The sequence below is a fragment of the Catharus ustulatus genome, chromosome 2, assembly GCF_009819885.2.
Source record: "Catharus ustulatus isolate bCatUst1 chromosome 2, bCatUst1.pri.v2, whole genome shotgun sequence".
Taxonomy (NCBI): domain Eukaryota; kingdom Metazoa; phylum Chordata; class Aves; order Passeriformes; family Turdidae; genus Catharus; species Catharus ustulatus.
Window position 1 is genome coordinate 119,134,060 of NC_046222.1, and position 23,989 is coordinate 119,158,048.

At 41.5% G+C, this 23,989-nt stretch overlaps 1 protein-coding gene across 2 annotated transcripts; it reads right to left on the reverse strand.

Moving 5' to 3' along the window:
* Positions 1 to 1,306: 1,306 nt before the first annotated feature.
* Positions 1,307 to 23,584, reverse strand: RRP1B (ribosomal RNA processing 1B). Of its 2 annotated transcripts, none has more exons than XM_033052433.1 (16): positions 23,408 to 23,584; positions 19,327 to 19,409; positions 18,401 to 18,458; positions 17,648 to 17,733; positions 16,472 to 16,533; positions 14,975 to 15,104; positions 13,531 to 13,595; positions 12,864 to 13,027; positions 12,549 to 12,643; positions 11,629 to 11,726; positions 11,184 to 11,203; positions 10,661 to 10,786; positions 9,245 to 9,981; positions 6,413 to 6,559; positions 5,640 to 5,706; positions 1,307 to 4,567 (listed from the first exon to the last, which is right to left on the reverse strand). In XM_033052433.1, the coding sequence occupies exons 1-16, from the start codon at positions 23,538 to 23,540 to the stop codon at positions 4,377 to 4,379; spliced, it is 2,262 nt and encodes a 753-aa protein (XP_032908324.1). In that variant the 5' UTR covers positions 23,541 to 23,584; the 3' UTR covers positions 1,307 to 4,376. The 2 variants fall into 2 exon arrangements, with proteins under 2 accessions (XP_032908324.1, XP_032908323.1); XM_033052432.1 differs by having other exon boundaries at positions 9,245 to 9,987.
* Positions 23,585 to 23,989: the final 405 nt, after the last annotated feature.

Consider the following 23,989-nt stretch of genomic DNA (forward strand, 5'->3'; position numbering starts at 1 on the left):
TTCCTCCTGACAGAGCGGCTCTGTGTCTCTTAGACACCCCTTGGATACCCCTCAGGTGCCCCTCTGGCAGGGCAGGGCTCTGCCATGTCACAAAGGGCTCTGGGCACCATCATGTCCTGCATCACCACGGGCCTGTGTCACAAAGGGCCACACCCGACATCCCTTCAGCAGCCACCCCCACTGGAAGTGGCACAGCTCTGGCCCTGGCAATGCAGCAGCCCCAGAGCTGGGCACTTGTGGCCCTGCTGTGCCCAGGCCCCTGGGAGGCTTTGGCCACGCTCCCACACGACAGCCCCAGCCGTGCCCCACAGAGCCCTGGCTTTGGAGGCTGGGCCATGGGGGGCACGAGCCACTGGCCAGATGGACACAGCCAAGGAGTTGTGGGCACTGCTCCATGTCCAGCTGCAGGACAGGGATGAGGGCTGTCCCTCAGGGCTCTGCCTTGGCCCCAGGGCTTGTGCATGGCTTCCTCAGTGACACAAACCTGGCTACAGACTGCAGCTGTTTCAGTGTCAGAATTTCAAATCTCTGCTGTTTTCCCTGGCCCCCATGTCAGACCTGTCACAGGCGAGCACAGCTGGAAAAGCAGTATCTTTTAATGATGTGTCCATACTGAGGACACCCTGTGTCACTCCCTTGGGATGCTACACAGGCTCTGGGGCAGCCTTTTACAAAACTTTTCTCTGAAAGAACTCTGAGGATTCATGGTTTAACTTTACTAGTGACACTGGTAATGATAGATCCGTATTCTTTGAATAATTACATTCGCATTCCTGAAAATTATATGCCTGTTAAAACATGTGAATTGATCCTGAGCAGGTGCAGGGCCTGACACTGCTTGAGGTGGGGTTGCAGCACCGTGTGCAGGGCTTCTCTGTACACAAATTCGTTTGGATGTGTTGCTGGTAACAAGCAGGCCAACAGCTTTCCACGTGTCCATCTCTCACCTATCCTGGCACTCTGCAAAGCAGATCTTGCCATATTATCACTTCACTTACCAACTTTCACCACCAAGCAGTGACAGGGTGTGACCTACTCATTTCTCCTGAGCAATCTTTTAGGTGCTGCTATCTCTGACCCACTTCCAGAGGTATGAAGTTCAATGTGTATGAACATCTATGTCCTGTGCCAAGCATACTCCAAAGGTGTCTTAGTCTTCATTAGTTTGGGCTCTTTGTCTTATTAAATAAAAGACAGAGAGCAAGTGAGTGCCAGCAAGAACAACTTCCTTTGTGCTTTCAAGTGGGCCCCCAGATGTTACCCTCTCCAAACCTCCCAAATTCACAGATTTACCCAAAATACAATGTCCACAAAAAATATGGTTTATTGGATTAGATTAAATGATGCAATGCTTAGATATTGTATTAACAATGCTCTTGCAGAGGAACATAAAATGATACTTTATTTTCCTTCCCCTAATGAAATCTCATCGCAGGTAATTCATGACAAAGGGCACTGGATACTTTCCAAGTCACACCACTTTGACATCTTGCATATCCAGTAATTTAAATACAATTTCAACTTTTTGCCTTGCTGTGTTTTGTGCTTCTTAGTTCTCTTGAAGCTATGAAGAATTATAAACTATTAGAGCTTCACAAAGTTGATCAGATTTGTAACAAAAATACAGAGACAATCATTAAAAACCACCATTCTTTAAAAGTTAGGCCACATTATTTTTGACTCAGGGCATGGCTGGCAGCTAGGGAGCTGGAATAACACTGAAAAAAACCCATGAAGTGACATCAAACGGGTCAGATGAGTTTTCCTTTCTCTTTTCTTACCAATACATCTCTCCTCAGAGTAGCACTGTGCAGTGGATATTGTGAGTTACATTTCTTTTTTTCTTTTTTTTTTTTGTGTCTTCAATGTTATTGGCATTGCCACTATCCAATAATTTGGGTAGTGTATTCAAATGCATCCCAGCAATGCTGAACAAACTGCATTGACAGTGGTCAGGTTTTGTTTGTAAAGTTGTCCTGAATGAAATTCCAGATACCACTGAAGACAATATCCACCTCACAGATATATTTATAAAACATTGCACCGCTTTTGTGGCACAGATGGATTATGGATGCATCGCAACAAGCAATCACATCACTAAAATTTTAGATAAAAACCTGACTGCCATTTCTGCCCTCTCCATTTAACATCATGGGCAATAAAACAGTTGGACAAGCAACAGGTTCAGCGGATCTACAAGCAACAGAAAAAGACCCAGACAACCAATACATATCCATAATAAGTTATATGTATTAAAACCAAACCCAACCCCAATGTGTCTGGATCCTGGATTTTTCTGTGCACACCAGATCCACCAAGTGGTTGTTTGCATCTCTATCCTTGGAGGAACGTGGCATCTCCAACCTGAGGCATTCACAACCATGCACATACAAATGGTTTTATGCATATTCCACATGAGACTTTTCACCCACAGGACAAAGTACAACATATTGAACAGGTTGTTACACCCTACTCACCATCATCTTGTCAACAAAATCCATTATGCTAATATACAATGAGCTTTTAAAAACATAAATGAACAATACTTGCATAAACAAAGATCATTAATTTATCAAGGTATTCTCCAGAGTTCTTTATTGATCACAGAAATAGATACAGCCTAGACCAATACCATAACCAAATAAAATTCAGTCCTTCACCATAAATGAGAAAAGAGCAAAATTAATTTCTGACAGTACCACAAACCATGGACTGTCACAAACTTCGTGAGAGAACTGGGACGGATTAGAATTGAGCAGCTGAGCCCAACCAGCCATCTGGAAGTACCCCAGTATTTTGAAGCATTTGTAGATGAGCTACAAAAGCAGAGTTTCAATACCGTTGCTTATGAGGAGCAATCTGGCAGAGGCCAGACAACATCAGGGACTGGTAAAAAACAGCACTGAAGTATGCAAATATGTCACAAAATGTAATTCTGCTGGCTGAAGTAGCTAAATAAACATTTATCAGTTTATTTAACTGATAATCCAGTTATCCTAAGACAAGGTAATGAAGAGAAGTTCACCCTCTCTCTTACAGGGTCACAGGAATAACTGGTGTGAAGCTTCATGAACAGCTTTGCTCTGGCACCAGGCTGTGCTTCCAAGCTGAGCTCTAATGTAGAGATCTGCTGCAAAGCCTTTGCCTCATTCGCATAAAAAAAATTCCCAAAGATTTCAAATCTTCCAACTGCAATAAAAAAGGCTTTAATTTACTCCCCCCCCCCTCAGTGTTCCCATTCAAATTACATAAATGATCTCTTGCAGCAATGCACCTCAATCTTTACCAAAGAAGCAAACTAAAAACAAAACACGCAAAGAAGTAATAAAATATCCAAATAAAAACTGAACTCCAAGAAATGCCAGGTGGACATCTGATTCTACATCAAAACCAAAACCAAGTTGCATGGGCTGTAAAGTTTCACCCTGTACTGAGAGGCACCAAAGCTTTCAGAGATGTGTCCTACCCAAAGATGCACTACAGCCATCTAGCTCATTTCAGTCCAGGCACTGAATGAGGGCTGAGCTCTGGCACAATGTGGTGACAGCAGGAGTCTTGTCAGCCCTTCAGGAAAGGCAGCAGAGGGGGCTGAGGAAGACCTGGAAATAGCAAAGATTTCTCCTGCACAAGACCATGGATATCAGTTCAGTGAAGGAGCCAGCCCACAGTGTGACAGGCTCAAGCCAGCTTTGGCACTTGCATTACTGAAAATAATGTGGTGACTTGTCCCCAGCTCAGCAGGCTATGAAGGTTTATTTGCACCAGTGACCACTTGAGCAACAGCTAAGGGTTTCTTATCCCAGGGAAAGCTCATTTGCTAGCTGCAAAGCTACCCAAGTCCAGCTGTTATTAAACAGACATGAGGTAATCATTATTTCCAGAAGAATTAACAGGATGCCAGGGGTGACACATGAAAAATGACAGAGTAGAATTTTAAAATACATGACCAAGTAGGCTTAAAATTTGCATTGCCTTTTTCCAACTTAAATTCTGTCTAATTAAAGACAGTTTAACAGCATGAAGAGCAAGTTGTCTTATACTGGTTCAAAAAAAAAAAAAAATCACTGGAACAATCAAACCCTGAACATTCCTCAATTAAATGGACAAGTCTCTCGGGAATGACATGGGCAGAGACCATATTTTTGTAGACCAAACCTGAGCAGAGATTGGATTTTGTTTCTTTTCTGTAAAAAGACAAAACAAGTATTTCAAGGTAGAGCTGAAGTGGTTTCAAAATAGCAATGACCCAGGTCATAATCAGGATTTTGTATATACAATTTGTATTAACTTAAAAAAATAAAGAAGTTCAAAATACCTCCAGAGAACATTCTAGGTTAGCAAAATGTCCTGTACAAAGGTAGGTCACGTTTGTTGGTTTAAAAGAAGTCCACAGCAGTTGGTCTCTTCTTAGCTGACACATTAAATGGTCTCTTCATTTGGGGCTCTTTTGCTGGGGTGACTGAGGGTGACTTCAGCACCCCATGACGAGGTTTCTGTTCAGGATTGAAAGCCACACGGGAGGGTCCTTCTGGGCTCACCAAGATACTTTTGTCAGTCTTTTTAAATTCTGTTGGAAAACAAGTCAACAAGTTAAAAAGAAATGCAATCCCTGCAATAAGTGGGCTTGTCAATCAATTGTGTAATTTCCCAGCCCTAGAAGCCTGAGTAAGATCCTCAAGCCCAGCAAGGATCAGAAATCTAAGACTTGGCAGAGAAAAGAGATCGTGGTGAAGCACATTTCCCAGCAGAGCCCCTTGGGGAGCAGGGTCTGCTGCAATCCACTGTGAACCCTCCCTGTGGTTCCACAGACCACCAGAGACTCTGGGCCTTTTCCTCAGGGACAAGTGTTCCAGCTATCCTGAAAAACACCACACTGGACTGTAAAAGATGGCAGTGGGTAAGCAGTGTCTCTACTCTGTCTGCTGAACAGCTCTGGAGACTCCTGGCCATCCCTTCAGCCAGCAGGGAGGCATTTATTTTTCATTTTGGTCTGTTGTGTTATATTAACATGAAGACATTTACCTAAATGCACTGTTCCCAATTTGAATTTGACCTATTACACACCTCAGAGAGTTAAAAAGTAGCTAAATGAATACATGGACTACAATTCTATGCTATTGAGCAAGACATTTATTTAACAGGGAAAACACCACCTGCTTACAGAAGGGAAGTGACCTTTATCTACTCATGGCCACTAATAAACTACAAGCAGCCAAGATAAAAAGCAAACTTTGCTACTACAAAGTCTGATTTTATCAGCATGACAGCACCTTTGCCTTGGGAAACAGAAGTGAGCAATGAAGAGTGAAGTGCACGTTTCCAGAGGAGCCCTGCAAACAGGCAGCTCAGGAAGGTGAGTTCACCCTGCTGCAGTTTCCCATCCATGAGGCTCCTTCTGCAGCTCACTAATGCAGCACCCTGGAATTGCTCAAGTCTAGCTTCAGGGCTGCATGTCTTAAATGTTACCATCTCCTCTGGAAAGGAACTAGAGGAGGGTTTGTAAACTAAATACAAATATTGGGACAAAAAAAAGAAAAGAATCATCCTGTTTTAGAGGTGTTCCACAGGTGTGTGAGTGTGTTCAGCTTCCCCATTCCTCAGCTAAGCAGAGACTGGACACACACAGAGATCAGACTCACCTGCAGTCATGTTTTTATTCAAGCCAAACGTGACTCTTTTGGAGGTGGGTGTCTGCAGTTTGTTCAGCTACAAAGCAAAATAAAGACATGAAATGAAAATAAGATTTCTGAGGCAATGCTTTGAGTTCTTTCACCTGCACCCCACTCATGTACAGCAGCCTCCTTCTTCCTTCATTTGGTCTAGAACTGTCCCAATCCTCTGGCACTGACTGCTGCTAAGACAGCAGTGTTTTCCTAGCCAAAAGCAAACATATTCCATTTGTGCAGAAATCACATACTCTCCTTAATGTCATTATGTAATTCAACAACAAACAAGAAGATATTTGTGTGTTAAATAGATTGGCCCCACTGCACTTGGGCCTCAAACTGCTAAGAGGACTTGAAAAGCTTGAAATGTTAAAAAGCTCTAGAAGAGGGCAGCCTTTTGAAGCCCTGCAGTGTTTCCACTCTCCACAAATGAGAAGAAATGGAGGCTCAAAGTCTCTTTGCAAGACTGAAATCAGTTTATGTTTTTGCTTTCTTGTGAAATGAGCAGATTCAGAATGGTGTATGTTCAACAAGAAGGCTGAAAGCAGAGGAGAAGGAAGAAGAGATTTCAGAGACATCCATAACTCATTTTCTGAAACTCTAGTGCCATGTGTGACTCTGCTCATATTAGAAGACTAACAGGGAGTGGAAAAGAGAGCACCAGTGAGGTCACACCCTTTGCTGGGGAGTTTGCTTGGGAAGACACCTGTCCCCAGACTCAGCTGCCCTTTTTGAGATCACCTCACCTGCAGGGATGTCCTGGTGGAAGAGATGGTGCTTCTGGCTTTCCTGAAGAACACTGCCTTTGGTACAGTTGATTTTTCAAATTTTACAAAATCACTTCCTGGTTTCACTTTCTTTTTCTTTAATGGTGACAGAGCAGCACTGCTTTCCTGTGAAAAAGGGAAAAATGCTTCAGTACAAAGCACAGTAGTTAACTAATACCTAGTGCTGTGACCAGTGCTGACCACACACTCACATCAGTTAATCATCATGTTCAGATCCCAGCATGGAATTTTGCAATTAGCATAACTGAAAGCAGAAGTTTAAGGCAAGCTCTGTGCAGAAATAGGAAAGGCTTTGCAAAGCACAAAGGGAAGAATTTGCAATAGATTTGCCAAGCCATGCAGAGTGCAAACAAGTAAATTTTCTCCATGTGCATGAAGATACTCTCCAATTGATCCAGCTCTCCTGCACACAAGTGATCTTTTTTTTTCCTTCACCATAAGCAAAAACTCTTCTGTGGTACCTCTGGATGAATAAGATGAATAACTGATGAACAAACACAGCTTTGGGCTAAAATGGAGACTTTGAAAAAAAAAATGGAGTATGAAATCTGACTATACTTTCAGAAATTCATCTATTGTGTAGTGCTACTGGTCTGCTGCCTAAATTTCATACTTTTATGGCATTTAAAACAATTCTTGTGTCCAGCACAAGGCAATTCTAAGGACTTGGACTGGCAGAGCTTTCTAACCTGGAGTGTGATGAGGGGAAGTTCAGTTATGCTTCTGACATGGAATTCTGAAGGCATTCACTGACAAACTGTGGAAAATGTACAGCAGATATGGCCTCTTTTGATTTGAAAATCACTTCTGCTTCAAATAAAAGGGAAAACCACAAGACTTTTAGTTTTCTGAATTGCAGAGACAGCTCTGAAATAATGCTGGTTTTGTCTGGCTTCTTCCCCCTTCTCCTCCTCCTCTTTCCTCCGAATATTTGAAGCTAATTCTCTGGAGGTGTGTGTTGTCCTTGAAATCAAGAATCAAAACATGCCCCTCATTTCTGGGCACAAGGCCAGGATTACATAACTAAAATCAGGAAATAAAACAACATGTTATTTCTCAAGCAACGAAAACAAAATTAGCAAAGCTTAATTTCCTCCGCATTTGTGCCCTCTTCTTTCTTCCATCAGTATTCTCTCTCTCCTGACTCCACTTCCAAGTTTCTTTCCTTGTCTCAATCCCTCTCCGTTTTAACACACATACTCACACAACTATGTGGACTGAGCAAGAAAATGCAAATGCCATAATTTCTTTGGAATTCCACATGAAGAGTGACCCAGTAGCCCATGCCCTGCTGGGGTTGTGCTGCTGCCTTTCCCTCAGTGCCTATGCTAAGTTGTGCCAACAACTCATTTCCATGAAGTTTGCATTCTTATCTTGAATTTATCACAGGTCTTGGAACCTGTAGATCACCTGCAGCAAGAGATGGGGGTGTCATAATCATATTTTCTTAAAAATTAAACTTGGAATATTGAGGCAACAGGAGACAAAGCCAATGGTTCCTACTTTGGAAGCCCCACAGTGAGAGAAATGCAGTTTCAACAGTAGGGAGAAAGAAACCTTTTGGATGTTCCCTCTCAGCACCTCATCATCAAAAAATAGAAAATGTCAGTTATTTTATTACTGTTTAAGCAAAGTTTCAGTATGAATTTTTTCTCCTATGAAGGACTGACTAGTTATTCCATATACAAGGCTGCATTACTTAACTAATCCTACAGTTTTAAACTTAAGTCAAACAGAAGTGAGCTCACAGGCTCATAACATGCAATTTTAACTCGTTTTTTATACTCATAATCTAATCTGTGCTTTATGAAATTTTTTTCCACCAAAGTGAGACTCTCAGCAAGACTTCCAAGAATGTAGCTAAACCTCTGAATGTGTTAGGGTGAATATGCACATGGGAAATGAGCAGTTAAAAAGAATTTCAGTAGCAGGAGAGGGAAGAACACCTGCACTCTCTTAGACACACTATCAAAACTATACAGTGCAAAATGCTTTTTGACTCTCAAATCACTGAGAAAAATCAGCCCTATTCTACTTATTACAAAGAAGAAAATGGGGGTGCAAGGTAGAGAGGTCAAAAGAAGAGCAAGGCATACATTTTTGAAGAAGACATCAGACCTTTCTAGGGAACAAACACAGAATTGTCTTTATAAAAAACTGGACCATTCATAAATGTGATCACACAGCCACAGATGACAATTAAAGGTCCCAGTGTCATACTGTCTTAGTCCAATGTTCCAATGTCTATTCTCTTTCCCCAAATACTTTCCCCAGACAGTTGCTATCAGGCTTTTTAAGATGGAGCAGTGAGCAAGCAGAAGAAGCCACTCCTGGAATTGAAGTGAGCAGTCTCACAAGGAGCTGATCCTAATCTTTGGTGCTGCTGCTGCAGAAGGGATGTTCCATCTTCCCATTTCTCATTGTTTTACAAAATATGGTACCCTTTATGAGCATGCTGTAAAGCTCAACCAGAGACCCAATGCAAAAAGAATAATTAACCCAGGGACCAAAGAAAAAAAAAACAGACAAAAAAAGACGAGCCCATCTTGCCCCTAACATCCCATTTTTCAGCTGTGTGGCTGGCACAGGATTTACTGTCATTGTACAGGAGGGTGTGACACTGTATAGCAGTGTGTGGATTTTGGGGGAATCAGGTTTTTTTTTGGTGACAATGCATGATGACATCAGCAAGTAGCCTGTGCACCCCCCTGCTCAGAAAGCTAAAGCCAAATTTGAAAATGAGCCTGGCAGCTCCTGAAGCAGGCAGAGAAAACAATGAGATGTACATACCACCTTCTTGCTTTTCTTGCATACAGTCTCCAGAACTCCATTGGTTTCAACAGAGTTCAGCACCTCTTTCACTTTTCTCTTCTTTTTCAGAGTTGCTGCATTCTGACTGGAGACTTTCATCCCTTCCAAACCAGCTAAATTTGTCTTCAGTGTGACCTTTCTGGAGGGTGCAGATTCAGCCCCTGCCTTTCTTGGCAGGGTCCCCAGCAAGTCTTCCTTGCTGGGTTTCAGGTCAGTTTGCTGCACAGGGGGATCCCCATTCACCAGGGCAGCCCCTGCTTTCTGCTTCTTTTTCACAGCCTTAGGAGGTAATGGTGTGACAGATGGGCTGACATCCTCTGCTGCACTGGCAGCGACTGCTCCATTCTGACACGCTGGTTTTGCAGGAACATTCTGCACTTTGGGATTCATTTTCTTCAACTGACTCTTCTTACTCTGTTCTGCATCAGTCAGACTGTTTTGCACACAGATATTGTGATTTTCTCTGGTATCAGTTGTTGCATTTGTGGTCTCACTGGCCTCATTTACTAGCAATTTCTTTCTCTTCCTCTCCTTGTTATTTTCTGGCACCTTTTCCTGGCTAGAAGCATTGGATCCAGATGTTTCAGCTTTTCCCTCCTCAGAATTTCCATGAGCTGTTCCAGAATCAGCACTTGGGCTGTTCCTCTTCTTCCTTTTTTTCCTCTTCCTCTGGGAAACTGAAGGTACCTTCACACTTGACAGCTCTTCCTTATCCTCTAAATCTATCCCAAAAAGAATGCCATAACACACATGTGAAACACGAAGGTACTTACAACAACTGAATTCTATTCTTTTTTTTTTCTTTTCTTTTAAAATAGGTGCACTATTTTCCTGTTACCAGCCTGCACAACAGTTTCACTGTTACAGCTGCTCAGGATGCTGCAGTCTGATGATGTCTGGCCTAATTATTACTTTGCTGATTTTGTCACAGGTAAGATCTAAACCATTCCCTGTGGCAACTCTATTTTTCATAGCAACATCCCTAAAAAGAGGTGTTATTCCCCACCTGTTAAGCCCATCAGAAGGGCAGCTCAGGAGTTCAGTATTCCAACACCCCAAATTCTTATATTCTAACACTCATCCTGTTTTAAGACTCAGATGTTTGTGCTTTCCTACAGTAAATGCACCTGCTCAAAGGAGCAATGCAAACAGCTGCTTCCAGTTCTGCTTTTGAGTGAAATTTTTAGGTGATGCTTGCCTCAGAATTGGGAAGAGAACTCCTCCCACTTTCAAACAGAACTTATTTTCACATTTAATCTTCATCACAACAGGGTACAAATCAGCACATCCTGAACAATAGTGTTGCCTTCCTCAAAACAGCTGGTATCTGACACTTTGCCAAACTGCACAAGACACTGTAGATTGTCTCTCTCCCAAGTATTGATCTTGCCTTACCTTTTACTTTTTCCAGCTCGTTTTGCTGCCAGGGCTTGACAGCTTTTTTCTTTCGCTTTCGCCTACCGGATTCATCATCGTCTTCATCTGTAGAAACATCTTCAGGGATATCTTGGGGGAAGATTCCTGTTGAGGAAGGATAAGGTATCACAAAACTGAGAGTCCTACTTTTATGAGCAGTTATGGTGTTCATATACAGCATAACTCCCACAGAAAGGAAAACAACTCCTTTTTCCTCACCTAACCTCAAAGAAAAGCATACAAACAATTCCTTTTTATTTAAACAAAAATAACCATTTTTCATTTAAGGACAAGGTACAGGGTTGCTCAAATTGTGAAAAGAATTTGGCTGTCTCACAAAAGATGTGTAATGTATCTTAATGAGATCTTAAAAACCCACAAACCCCCCAACTTGAAATACACATTAAAAAAAAGAGGAAAAAATATTCCAATACACATTGTATGGGAATATTTTATATGATTTAATGGAAAATAACTACTGTCTCTGCTGCTCAGTCCTTACCTTCTGCTAAGTCCTGGAACCTGTGGTGAGAGGAAGGGAGAAAAGAAAAACAAAAACATTATTACTCATTCAGTACCAATAATAACACTAGCAGAACAGCACCACTGTACTTACTATGGTTTTGTCAAAACAGGAACAACATATTTTTGCACAGGAAGCTACAAACTCTAGAAGAGATCTGCCTCAGAAACCCCCAAACTCAAACCAAATACTGAAATTATTGAGAAAACAGCAATTTAACACTTTTCTTGCATCTGCTCTTTGCATCACACCCAACCTGATGTCACATCCTGAAGCTCAAACCCACACTGTGCAGATAAACCGCAGCTGGCTGCAGTTGTCTGGTACCAATGAGGAACAGCACGACAATGTCACCAGGACAAGAGAGGCTGGGCACAAAGAAAATCAAAGCACTGAGGACAAGGTGTATTTCAGCAGAACTCACTTTTTGACCAGCTTGTACAACCGCTTTCTGTTCAGGGAAGGTGTATTTTTCTGGCTTGCAAATTCGAAGATATTGTCAGCAACAGCCTTGTAATCAAACTGTTGGAGGGAAGTACAGCACAGCTCTTCTTAGTTTATCCATGCAAGATGACCCAGTGCAATTCATGTTATATCAGATATGAAGTTCAATAGGTAAAGATACACATCTTGAAACAGACACTTCCTTTAAACCCCAAATGCTTTCCACTGTTGAAATTCACTCCCCCTTCACACACTGACTTGTACAGATGGCTGCTTCATTAACAGAACAGCTGAACTTGGTATCACATTCTCAAACATTCCTAACCTTAATTCTTACATGAGAGAGAAGCCAACCCACTTCAAAACGCCCATAAATATTTCGCTAAATATCAGATTTAAAGTGTGCCATGTCCTAATTCTTGCTTAAAAGCCACAGATGCATGAAGTGTATCCACCTGCATGAGTGTTTGATGGGAGGATCTGTCAAAATCACTACACTGCACTGGTCTAGAAAACTAGAAAAATTAGAAAACTAGAAAATTGGAACATATTAACCTCTCTCCTATGTATCCCATCATCCATGTTCAATGAAAATCAGGATGATTTCTTCTCCACCCTCACTGACTTGATTTTTAGCATACACATTTTTTAACTCTTGAAACAGGAAGGGAGGAGCAGAAAACAGAAGGTATGGGAGAGAGAAAAGAGGCATTTAGACACAAATTTATTTTACTACCACTCACAGAATACACATTACATAAATACCACCTTACTATAAATTAGAAGGAGATTAAAATTTTGTAACATGTTTATCCATTACCCTTTACTTCTGCACCTCTGGAAGGAATGGGGAAAAAAAGAGAGCAGAAATATCAGTAACAGGGCAAAAGAGTCACAAACCTGAAGAACAGTCCCAATCCCATCATCAGCATTTTCACTGATATCCTCTGTTTCTTCAGAGTTCTGTGCTGATTTTCTTGACAGACCTCTGTCTGCTATTATAGAAAAAAACCTGAATATTAATGCTTTGTCTGAGATAGTGACTCCAAAAGAACAAGCTTTATTAAGCACATCTGAAGGGAAGGAGGGAAAACACAATTATCCTTCCAACACCCTGAACATGTGTTTGATTGGTTCAGAGCAGAAATATATTTTCAGGAAACAGGTTCTTCCATCCTAAAAACTCTTACCATGGTAATTTAGTTTCCTCCTTACCTTTGGTTTTAAGCATCTCTTCACTTTCCTGTTTGCTGTCTCCAAAAACATCCTCCTCATCACTGTTGGTACCCAGCTCTTTCATCAGGTCCTCGATGGCGAAGGGGGACTGATCCACAATCATCTCAAAGACACCAGTGGCCACAGCATGGAGCACACGGCGGCTGGGTCACAGGAGAGCAGGGTGAGCACAAAGGCAGGCCATAAACACCCTCCCCTCCAAGTTAAAAAGGGGGAATTTGAGGGAAAAATGGATGAGAAAGAAGGTGGAAGAACATAGAGTTCTTCAGATGGTGAAAGTGAACCTGTTACTCCCTAAACAGAAGTGCTTTAATCCAAGCAGTGTCCTGCTAATGTGCCCCTCTTAAATGTCACTGTTTATATGCTGACCTATGTTACACTGCAAAGAAGCAGCTCAGCTGCTCTATGCATTAAAAAAACTAAAATAACTGGACAAATTAACCAATAAAGCTTGATATAGTTCTTATAAATCCATGGATTTATCTACAGCTTTGATAAACACAAGTTACCTTCAAAGGATTGTGTACATTGCTGGTAAAATACCCTTCTTTCTCTACATTCTGAAATTATGATTCTTTGATCCATTTATTACCATATTCAGAGTTTCTTAATTCTTAAAAAATACTTATCCTTTCATTAAACTTACTCCTTTGATTTGGCGGCAATTTTGCAGAAAGGTTCTATGAACTTGAGATTCTGGTCTGCTGTGAGCTGTTTGATTAGAAAGAAAAAAAACCGTGAGCACAGAAAATGTTGTATGTGTACACTGGAATTCCTTGAATATTGGTGTTTGTACAGGAATTGGTGTTGGGGGATCTTCTTTAACAGAATATTATCTAATTCCAACTGGCACAGGTATCCAGGCCCTTCTGTTACCACTGCTACCACTAACTTCTAGATATTCCCTGGAAGTATTATCAAAACACTGACTGCCTTGCAGACTTTATCCTGCTGAGTGCAGAAATACAACAAAGCTTCTTACTCTAGATAATGAACCATGAGGCAGAGAAAGCTTAAATCATTTTGTGTACTTTCCCAAAGGTCTGTAGAAGACAAAAATAAGATTTGGGTTTCTCTTAACTGAGCTGCTTGCACCAAAACTTTCAGCTACAGTAGAGCTAAAGAGAAAGACCCTTCCCTTCAAAATCCAATTTATAAGCATCATCTGTGATTTCAATTAGTCTGAGGGACTTGCTCTCCACTCCAGGCTTCCAGTGAGTGGCTTAGCTACAATTGTGTGACTGTGGAGCTGCAGAAATTATTTGAGTTCCAAATGCCCACACTTCTCTGGTGCTGACTTCTTCTCTCTCTTGATCCACAATCCAGAACCTCAAAACCTGCAGGCAGGATTGGTTTGAATACTGACTGCAAGGAATAGGAATAGGAAACTGCTGACAGCTTTGTCAAGGAGAAGTACCAGAGGCCAGAGACAACGGGAGGTAACTGAGGAGGAGCCTGGAACAAATGTGGGGCAGCAGGAAGGGTGGAGGGACAGCAGAGATGCTCCTTGGCTTTGCTGCTGCAAAACTCTGCACCACTGGAACAGCAGCCAAAATTCAGGGCCATACATTGTCACAGCAACACACAGCAGAGCAATACAGATGTCACCAGCAAAACAAACATCTGGATGTGGAGGGTAAACTGCACAATGCACAACAATAAGCAAGTATTAGACAGCTGTGAAAGCTCACTTTCCTCCTCTAGGTGTTACACAACCAGCCAAGAGCAGCCTTTATGTCAGCCTTTGCAAAAGCAGACTGGAAAACATGTTCACACAAGGGAAATGACACTGAGTCCCCTCTGAAACAAAATGAGAATACTCGAACTTTTCTATCACTATTTTTCCAACCTCAATTTGAAGCAGCATAGCAGTACTCAGGAACTTGAGAGAAACTACCACATTCCCACTGTCAAAGACATGAATAAAAGTAAAAGCATAACTTTTAGTAAGTCACTTTCTTCATGCTTACTCAGTGTTGTTATATTTAGACCCATTAAAAATTACATAATCTAAAAATTACACTCCTTCTAAGATGCTTCATGCCACAGTAAACGTCAATCAGGAATAAAATGACAAAGTATTTTCTAACCTCTTTTGCACCAACTTTAGCCAATTCATCCAGATAGATATCAATGAAATGGAACTTTATCCCCATGGGAGAATTGCTGTCTGGGTCCATAACTTCTTTCATTAATAGCTGCAGCAATGGTTCAATTAGACTGAAAAAAAATAATAAAGAGAGAAAAAAACCCCAAGAGATTAATATTCAATTGCTCATGACTTATTTGCCTTGAAAACAAAACCTTGTCTTGACAACAAACTCCACTTCTTTACAGTTATGGACAGCAATCCAATTTGAATTTTTTTCCTATTTTTTGGTTTTTTTTACCCTGAGGCCTATCATTGCTATCTTTCAGGTAAGTGAAGTGTTGTATATTCCTTTCTTCCCTGACATTTTTTGGGACCTGCCACAATTTTGCCCAGAACAAACATTTCCAGTCCCAAAGAGAATTCCAAACATTGAAAACCCATTAACATTCTTTCAGGTTTACTTTAATACACCTTTCTTCAATAGCATTTTGAAAGACAAGGGAAGGAAGTCATACTAGGCAGCTTCTCAGCTCCACTCAAGAGGGAAAGACAGTTCTTGAGCTCCCTCCCTCTGCAAAGAAAGGAATCATGATCCTCTCTTCCCACACTGCCTCCTTCCAGTGAAAGATGGAGGCCAAAGAATGAGAAACCTTGTCAGAGATCAGTTTGGGTGACCATGTGTGTGGGAAGAAGGGCTTCAGCTTTATCAAACCCCCTCCCACACCTTCTGCTCCTGTCAGGAACATTTTCATCTCTCCACCTGAGGGCATTTACCCAGTGCAAAATTAAGGTGGGATGGGGTGTCCTTTAGCTCTGCATTCCCTTCTGTTTCCACATAAACATGCCTGTGTGCATCCCACATTTCAGAGGGTGAAAGAGAGAAAGGATAACCTTAACACTGGGTTAACAAGCACTTTCAATTAAAAGATTTCAATCTCTTCATCCATTTAAAGACAACTAGCCTAGAAGTGGCACAAGAACTCTAGACAGAGCAAATGACTGCAATTATTTGCCTTTTAATAGAATATGGAAGAAATAAAACCAAAACCCCTGATGGTTGCAACAAACAGGAGGGTAGTTTACAATTAAGGGGTTCTGTCTTATCAGAAAAGTCACCCACCATGATCAACCACAGTAAAAGAAACACTTTAAAAAATCAGAGCCAATCAGAAAACCATAAAAAACAAAAAAATTCCTCTTCTGTATTTTCTGGAATGCAGGTTCCCTGTCTAGTCTCTCTGTAGGTGATATTTCATTAGCAGCTTTTCTGGCTACATCAGAAAATGAAATACATTAAACAATGTATTTAATTCTATGACGTGTAACACCTTGCTGTGTTACTAAACAAAGTGATACAACAAATAAGCCTTAATGTTAAAACCTCATGACAGTGGCATCTATGGAAAAAACGATTCTATTAAATTAAAATATATTTGAATACAGTTATATTGGGTGACTTGTTAATGATTGTAACACAATTCAGAAATCTGCTTACCCCTCATCCCATTCATTTCTTTTCAGCACTTCAAAGGATTGCCTCAAAATCAGACGCATCAGCTGCAAAGCACAAAATCATTAAACACATTGCTGATGAAAACAGGTAAAGGAGTCACTGTGACTGTAGTATGAACAGATTTCTTGGTAAACTTCTATAGCACAAAGTGGAAGCTGCCTCACATGAAAGTTTTGACAGATTGTCATGTAATGCAACAGAAGGGTGCTGTGAAGCAAAAAAGACAACAAACTATTTTCATATGCTAAGCACAAAAATCCATGATCATTTCTGCTATACAGCTTTCTCTTGATTCACACCCCTGATTTCCTCATTAAGTGCTGCCTTGAACTAAGAAAAGCCACAGCTTACACTGGTCACAACAATATGGGACAAATAATAATAATAATAATGATAATGATAATAATATAACTTACTTGAAAACTGCACTAAGAGACAGTCACATAAAATAGCCACATTCAACTGGCTCAAAACACTTCACTTACTGAAATAACTTATATCTGCTAATATTGGGAAAGAAAAAACACCAATGAATGTGCCTGCAATTAACTTCTTTCAAAGAAGAAGATAATGGGATTTTGTTCTTTACAAAGGCATGTTTTTTAAGATTTTAGTTCCTATTTAATATTCTGTTTCATATAGAAAGCATTCTGACTACTGATTGTACTACAGCGAATACTTTACTAGTGGAGAGTTAGGGCTCTAGTGTAAAGTCATAGCAGAGTCTTTAAACAGTTTGATCTAAACAACTGATGCTGATACAGTGTCCTTTGAGACAATATTTATATTCCAGTATAGAAATCAATGAGAAAAATCACTATGTTAGAAGGGAGAGCACTTGAGCACAAGAGCACAACATAAACTGATACTGATACAGTGTCCTTTGAGACAGTATTTATATCCCAGTATAGAAATCAATGAGAAAAATCGCTATGTTAGAAGGGAGAGCACTTGAGCACAATATAAACTGCACTGGCTTTTAGATTCATGCAGTGAAGAGTGAAAGCCTTTAAAACAAACATCTCTTGCAATATGTCAAGAAGATGATACCTTGTCTTCTCTTACATTACACACCAATACCTGTGCAGGCAGAGCTGCCTTCCAGCACACCAGCACCACACATTTTCTAGGAAACACCACCCAGAGAGGTACAGTTACCATGTAGTACTTGTCCAGACGCAGATTGTCAATCCCGTTCCATTCCCGGTTCATCGTCTGCCAAAATGTCTGGATGAACAGGTGTCCTGCAAGGGAGCAAGGAAAAACACCTGCATGTCTGGCACAGTGGGCTATTCTGCTAATCTGAAAGAATCTCAATAAAGGATGCAGTTCCCTAGGACAGTTCTCTAGTGACAGGGACTGAGCTGTGGGAAGGCAGGCTTGACATTGGTATAAGAATTGATTAAACTTGAGAACAATACAAGAAAAGGCACACAGCTACTTTTGAAACCAAGTTTAATTACAGGACAGATTTGTATCTATTTTGTGTTGCATATACACAAGTTTGAGCAAAATATCTATTCTACACCCATTTCTACCAATGCATTTTTGGCATTGACTGAGTATTCCATTTCATAAACATTTTGAATACCAGCAGTTTAACAGATCATGAAACAATGTTGGTTTTAAGCAGGAAATACACAGAACAGTCTATGCAGAATGGAGAAGTAAGGGGACAAGTTTGTTTTGCTACTTGTCCTGAAAAATTCCACCTGCATCACACTGAAGACACAACTCTTCTGCAACAGCCAGAAAAAACCTGCAGCTCATGCTCTGCCAAGTTGGACAAAAAGGAAAGAAAAAAACCACCAAAACAGCCCCTCTATCTGTCTGTCTTTATTCTGGCACTGTGATAGTGGACTCAAAGAGGGAAGTACCCTACAAAGCATTAGGTAATTAAACAGCACTTACGAGCTTCTGTATTCTGAAACACGTGGATGAGCTGAGAGATATTGGCTGCAAGTTCCTCCTAGAAGTAAATAAACATAGTTAGTGTAGCATGTTTTAGAGTTTGGTCTCCTCACCAAACACACAACCAGCAAACAGCAAGAAGTATGAATTTCATGAAACATCCCTCAAAATGAAAAATATTCTCTCAACAGCTGCTTTAGTACTGCAGTCATCCTTGTACTGGGACTAGGCCAGCTGGAAGAGAAGTTTCAAGGGTATCAAAACCTGTTCATTTCACCAGATCTCAGCACGAATCATCTTTCTGACAGCAGACAAATTAAATTAGGATGAGAACCCCACATATTTGAATTAATAAATGATGGAAAACTTACAGGGCACTGCTCTCATATAGGTCTCTGGGGAGGGGTGTGAGCTATGTTTGAGAAAAACCTTGTTCACACAGACAAGTGATGTGAAAACTGAGGTTACTGAGAGCTGCTACTCCAAAACCTGTAGTTTTGGAAAGTAGGGAGACAAACTAGCAGAGGTTGACAAAAATATGCAGTAAGGACAAAGTTGATAGTAGAGGAAGTGCTACTGAACTAACAAAGGAAGTGTGGAACTTTCACACTAAAATCTACAGTGATGTTGTAGCTGCAGTTAAGGGCAACCTGCCATTACTGCTTTAGTTACACAAAATCAGCATTTCATGAGGCATCTGTTTTAGCTCTCCTCTTAAAGGTAAACAGCTACACCTGCCCCTCAGAAGGTGACTCCAAAGATGATTTGTTCTGTTCAGATCACCAAGTTACAGTCACCGCTTCTCCTGCATGTGCCACAGATGAAGAAAAATAAAAAAAGATAATGTTCCCCATTCTAAATTAGTATGTCCCTAGAGTGTATTTTGGAGGGGCCCCCTCAAGCAAATACAAACCCAGTTACTATACCTGAAGCAGAGGTTTATCCTGCATCCACATACAATAGAAAAGGCCCTTCCATATTTTCAGCAATTCTTCCTGACTGAAGCCACCTACAGTACAGAACAAGTCTGAATGAAAGGAAAAAACCACACATTTCCACCAAAATATATTCATGCAGTTCCCTCTGCTCCCTGTTTTCTTCTTTGTTTTTGTTATTTTTTCTGGGTTCCTATTGTAAGCACATAAATTAGAAGGCAATTTGGCACAGAACGGTGATTCAGTGACTGTAAGCTTCTACTTTTACTGAAACAACAAAGATTTCAAAGCAATCACATGTAAGATGAATACCAAGATAATTCTGATAAATATCTGTAGCATATTTTTAACACCAAGTCTGAAAGAAATTTTTAATGAGAGAATCAGATATAGTTTTACAAGAGACATGTTTTTTGTTTTGTTTTGTTGTTTTTAATGAGTCTCACTTTCTAATCCTTACTAGGGGTTTGTTTTGACAGAATAAATTAGTAATCAATACATTTATTTCTACATTAAGCTTTATAGTCAAAGAGCCTGAGCAAGTATAACGTAAGTATTTCTTGGGATGTAGTAACACTGGAATTTTAACAGCAAAAAAAAAAATATTTTCACTTTCCAGAAGTAAAGCACTACATGGAAAGTCACTACTACCTGCTCCAGAACTGGATTTTTCACTACATCAGCTAAATTTCTGTGAAGTAAAATTGTAACAGTACATTGCTACAAGGCAACTGCAATGACCTACTACATCTATTTTCAAACTATGGCCTATTAAATACTCCCAAGCAATCTCATGAAAAATCCCTTTGAAAATATCTCCAAAAAGATCACTGCCAGTCAAAAAGCCTGAGACCCAGTGCAAGAACTAAATTGTGCACCTTCTCCTTGGGCCAAGTCATTTGGAAGCAATCAAACAAAAACACCTGCTTGCTTAAAAAGAAAGGAAGTGAGGAAATATGCAAAATGCTATGTAGGAAGCAATGTGTCCAGTAATATTAAGCATTAATTACAAATTTAACTTGGATTTAACAGTACTGTTATGATAAAATATGAAACAATTTGATTAATTAATTTAATATTCATTGGAATATTAAAATTAATAGCATTTTTTAAAGGGAATGATATGTGACATACTGAGTGGTAGGAAGCAGTTTTAACCTCACAGCCTACAGAGGCATCACCTGCTACCTATAAATGTGGCTCAGGAGTTCACAGAACTGAATCACTGAATTATTTAGGGTGGAAAAGACCTCTCAGATAATCACTGCCAAGGCCTCCACCAAACCATGTCCCCAAGGGCCACATCTACACATCTTTTAAATCCCTGCAGGGACACTGACTCCACCACTGCCCTGGACAGGCTGTTTCTGGGCTCTGAGGGAAGAAAACACACTTCCATGGGGTTGCTTTTCATACACACAGGGCTTTTCAAAGTGTCCTAGGCAGTCCTGTGTCCATTCGACATAAAACTCTGACCAAATATTAGAGCAATTTTCTTATCCTAGTGGCTCAGAAGAGTAGTTTCAAGATTGTGTTTTCTGTTTTCCAACTTTATGTGCTGTTCCCAGTCACACCTGGCAAATAACAGCCATTAAAGTAAGGTTATTTTAAAACTTGAATGCATTGTATTAGCAACCAAGGTGCCAGAACTGAAGGCATTCTATACCTTAAACCTATCCTGAAGAAGATTTTGGTTCTAGGGTTTGACTTTTAACTGTCCCTAGTCACAATAACTCTGTCCTATGTATTGTGGGAGCTGGGATTAACATGCTATAATCACTCTCAGCTACTTTAATGGAAGCCTAGATAGCATTTCTGTTTGGGAGTTGGGCTGCTTTGGCACTGCTACAATTGAATTTGTTAGTTTTTCCTATTCTAGATAATTGCAGTGGACCAGACCCAGACAGGAACATTCCAGTGGAAATTACATAAATCCTTTACACATCCAGGCCCAAGTAAGTGCAGCTCTATCAGACAGGAAACCCTCCAGCAATCTTCCCTCTTTTACTAGAAGTTATTTCTGTTCACTGTTCTTTCATTGATTCATTTGGTAGTTCAATGCCTTCCACAGAGTTTAACTTCTTGCTAAAAATGAAGAGCTCTGACTCTCTGAAGAAGCTCCCTCAGCCTTAGCACAAAAAAACCTGTGTTTACCTGTCTACCTAGAAAACACCTGACAGCCCTGAACATCAGGTGAAAACTCCAGCACTTCTCCCAAAAGTCAGCACATTCTCAACTCCTCAGGTTAGGGCATCTTACCTGGATTGCCTGATGTGTGAGCCTCACCCCACTCAGAACACTGGAGGGGTATAAGGCTGCTAAAAAAATAAAAAAAATTAAAAATCCTCTCTGCTGTACATGATTTTTCTCCATCATCTCTCATGATGTTAATCTTTGTTTCAATACTACCAGTTTGGATAGTACCTAACAGCAAGTAAACCTAAGAGCTCTAGAAATTAGTCAACCTTGTTTCCTACTCATTTGCATTCCATGGTGTGCTGATTTTAACATGCAAAAAGTTCACAGCCCAACTGAGCAATTTCCCTGTGATGGTTTCATGACAAGCAGTGCCTGAACCTGCAGCTTTTTCCCTGACTTATGGGCACTCCTGTCCTTCTTGTGGCTGCTTCCACAAACTGCAAGGAATCTGCACTTTGCAGTGAGATGCACAGAGCACTACTGAACACAGGGTCCCCCTCAGAAAGTCTCCAGAGCTAAAAAATAGAAAGTTCTTGGGAGGTACATGATGTACACCATCCTAGTCCCCAGGCAATCCCTAGATCTATTTTAATTGTCAGAAATAGGATAATGATTGTTTGGCTCCTTGGCCTGTAAGGCTGTTTTAGGTGTCCTTCCCTCTGTCAGATGTACCTAGTGGGTCAAATACTACTTGGAGAGGTGAGAAACAATATTAATTCTACAGTCTTTCCAAATAATTCATTGAGGTCCAACCAGCACTCCAGCTGCAGTTCAGCTCTTGGGGCCAGCTGGTTCCCCAAAGCCACATAAATAATATATACCAACATATAAAATGTATGCAATAATATATAATTTAAATATATGGTAATAAAATAATGTATAAAACAGCTTGTAAACAATATGTTTTATATTAAAAACACATAAAATACAGATTATACATTACATTATATATATTATATGTAATGTAAGATGTAGGAATAACACATATCCATGTGGAAACTGTGAACATGAGCCACTTTAAGGTGCAGGAAGCTTCAGACTTCCTTGCAGCCCCAAAATGACTCCAGGGACACCACTGAACTCTTGCTTCTAAGTGCCAATATGCAGCTCCGAGTAGAATTTTTGGAAAAACATAGAAAAAAACCTTTTGATACCATGAAGGTAATGGGTAATCCAAATGGGTTACACAGAATCAGCTGCAATTACACAAGTGCTGAAACATAACCTAGCTTTCTTTGATTGTTATCCAGAATATCAGTGATGGAGACAGATAGATATCACCTCCCAGAAACAACAGAAGATAAAACTTTATGTTGCACACATGGAGATGTTTCTGGCTTGGATCAGTTCAGTGCACTGCACATTCACTGCTCCTTGGGAACCAGAGCACACGAGCCATCCTGCTCCCATCCTGGATTTGTTAATGCTGCCAGTAAAACCCTCCCTGGATCCTGCATCCAAGCTGATCCTTCCCGAGCCCCTCCAGTGCCCGGAGACTTTTCCCGAGGGAGGATCCACGAGTCCCTCGGCTCCCGGGTGCTGGGGCTGAGTTTGCGGCAGCACAGGGCAATGCGTGTGTATACATACGTAAAAGTAAAAAGTAAAATAAAAATAAAAAAAAATAATAATAAAGGCAAAAAGTAAAGTAAAAGAAAGAAAGAAAGAAAGAAAAAATAAAAAGAAAGAGCCCGAGATGTGCCCCTGAGGAGGCGTGCCGGGCTCAGGGCACACACGTGGTGCTTCCTTCCCTCCCCACGCCGCCCGTCCGCCGGGGCCGCCGCTGCCCCCGCAACAGCACCGGGACCCGTCCTCGTCCCTGTCCCTGTTCCTGTCCCCGTCCCCTCTGCCCAGCCCGGGCCGCCCCGCTCCGTACCGGCGGGCCGCTGGGTCCGCACGCCGATGTAGCCCCGCAGCTTTTTGAGGGCGCGGTCTCGGATGCGCTTCTCGTTGGCGGCCAAGCGCTGCGCGAACTGCACCTCGGGCGGCTGCACGGCCGCGGGAGCCATGGCCCGGTCTGCTCCCGGTCCTGGCCCGGTTCTGCCCCGCTCCCGGCCCGGCCCGGCCCGTGCTGCCCGCCAGGCCCCGCCTGATGCCGTCAGCGGCGCCGGGCTGTGCCGTCACCGCGGGGAAGGCGGGGCGCGGGGATGGTGTGCGATGGGTGAGGGCCCCCTCAGCTCTCCACCCCTCACATCACAGTCATCAAGGCTGGAAAAGAGCTCTGAGACCATCGAGTCCCGTGTGGGACCGATCACACCCACGGCACTGAGTCCTTCCTGAAGAGATGGGCCCAGGGATGGACACAGCACTGAGGTGTGTCCAGTACAGAGCCACAGTCATTGTCCTCGTCCTTCTCGGCCACCTGGGCACACCTGGCTCATGTTCAGCCTCTGCTGACCAGCACCCTTTTCCTCCGGACAGCTTTCCTACTCTCCTTCCCCAGCCTGGAGCTGCAGCG

Coding starts and splice junctions, on each gene's coding strand:
- RRP1B (XM_033052432.1), bottom strand. CDS start 23,540: ATGGCTCCCGCGGCCGTGCAGCCGCCCGAGGTGCAGTTCGCGCAGCGC. Junction 18,459..19,326: donor AGGATAAACCTCTGCTTCAG/GTATAGTAACTG, acceptor ATTTACTTCTAG/GAGGAACTTGCAGCCAATAT. Junction 17,734..18,400: donor GTTTCAGAATACAGAAGCTC/GTAAGTGCTGTT, acceptor GCTCCCTTGCAG/GACACCTGTTCATCCAGACA.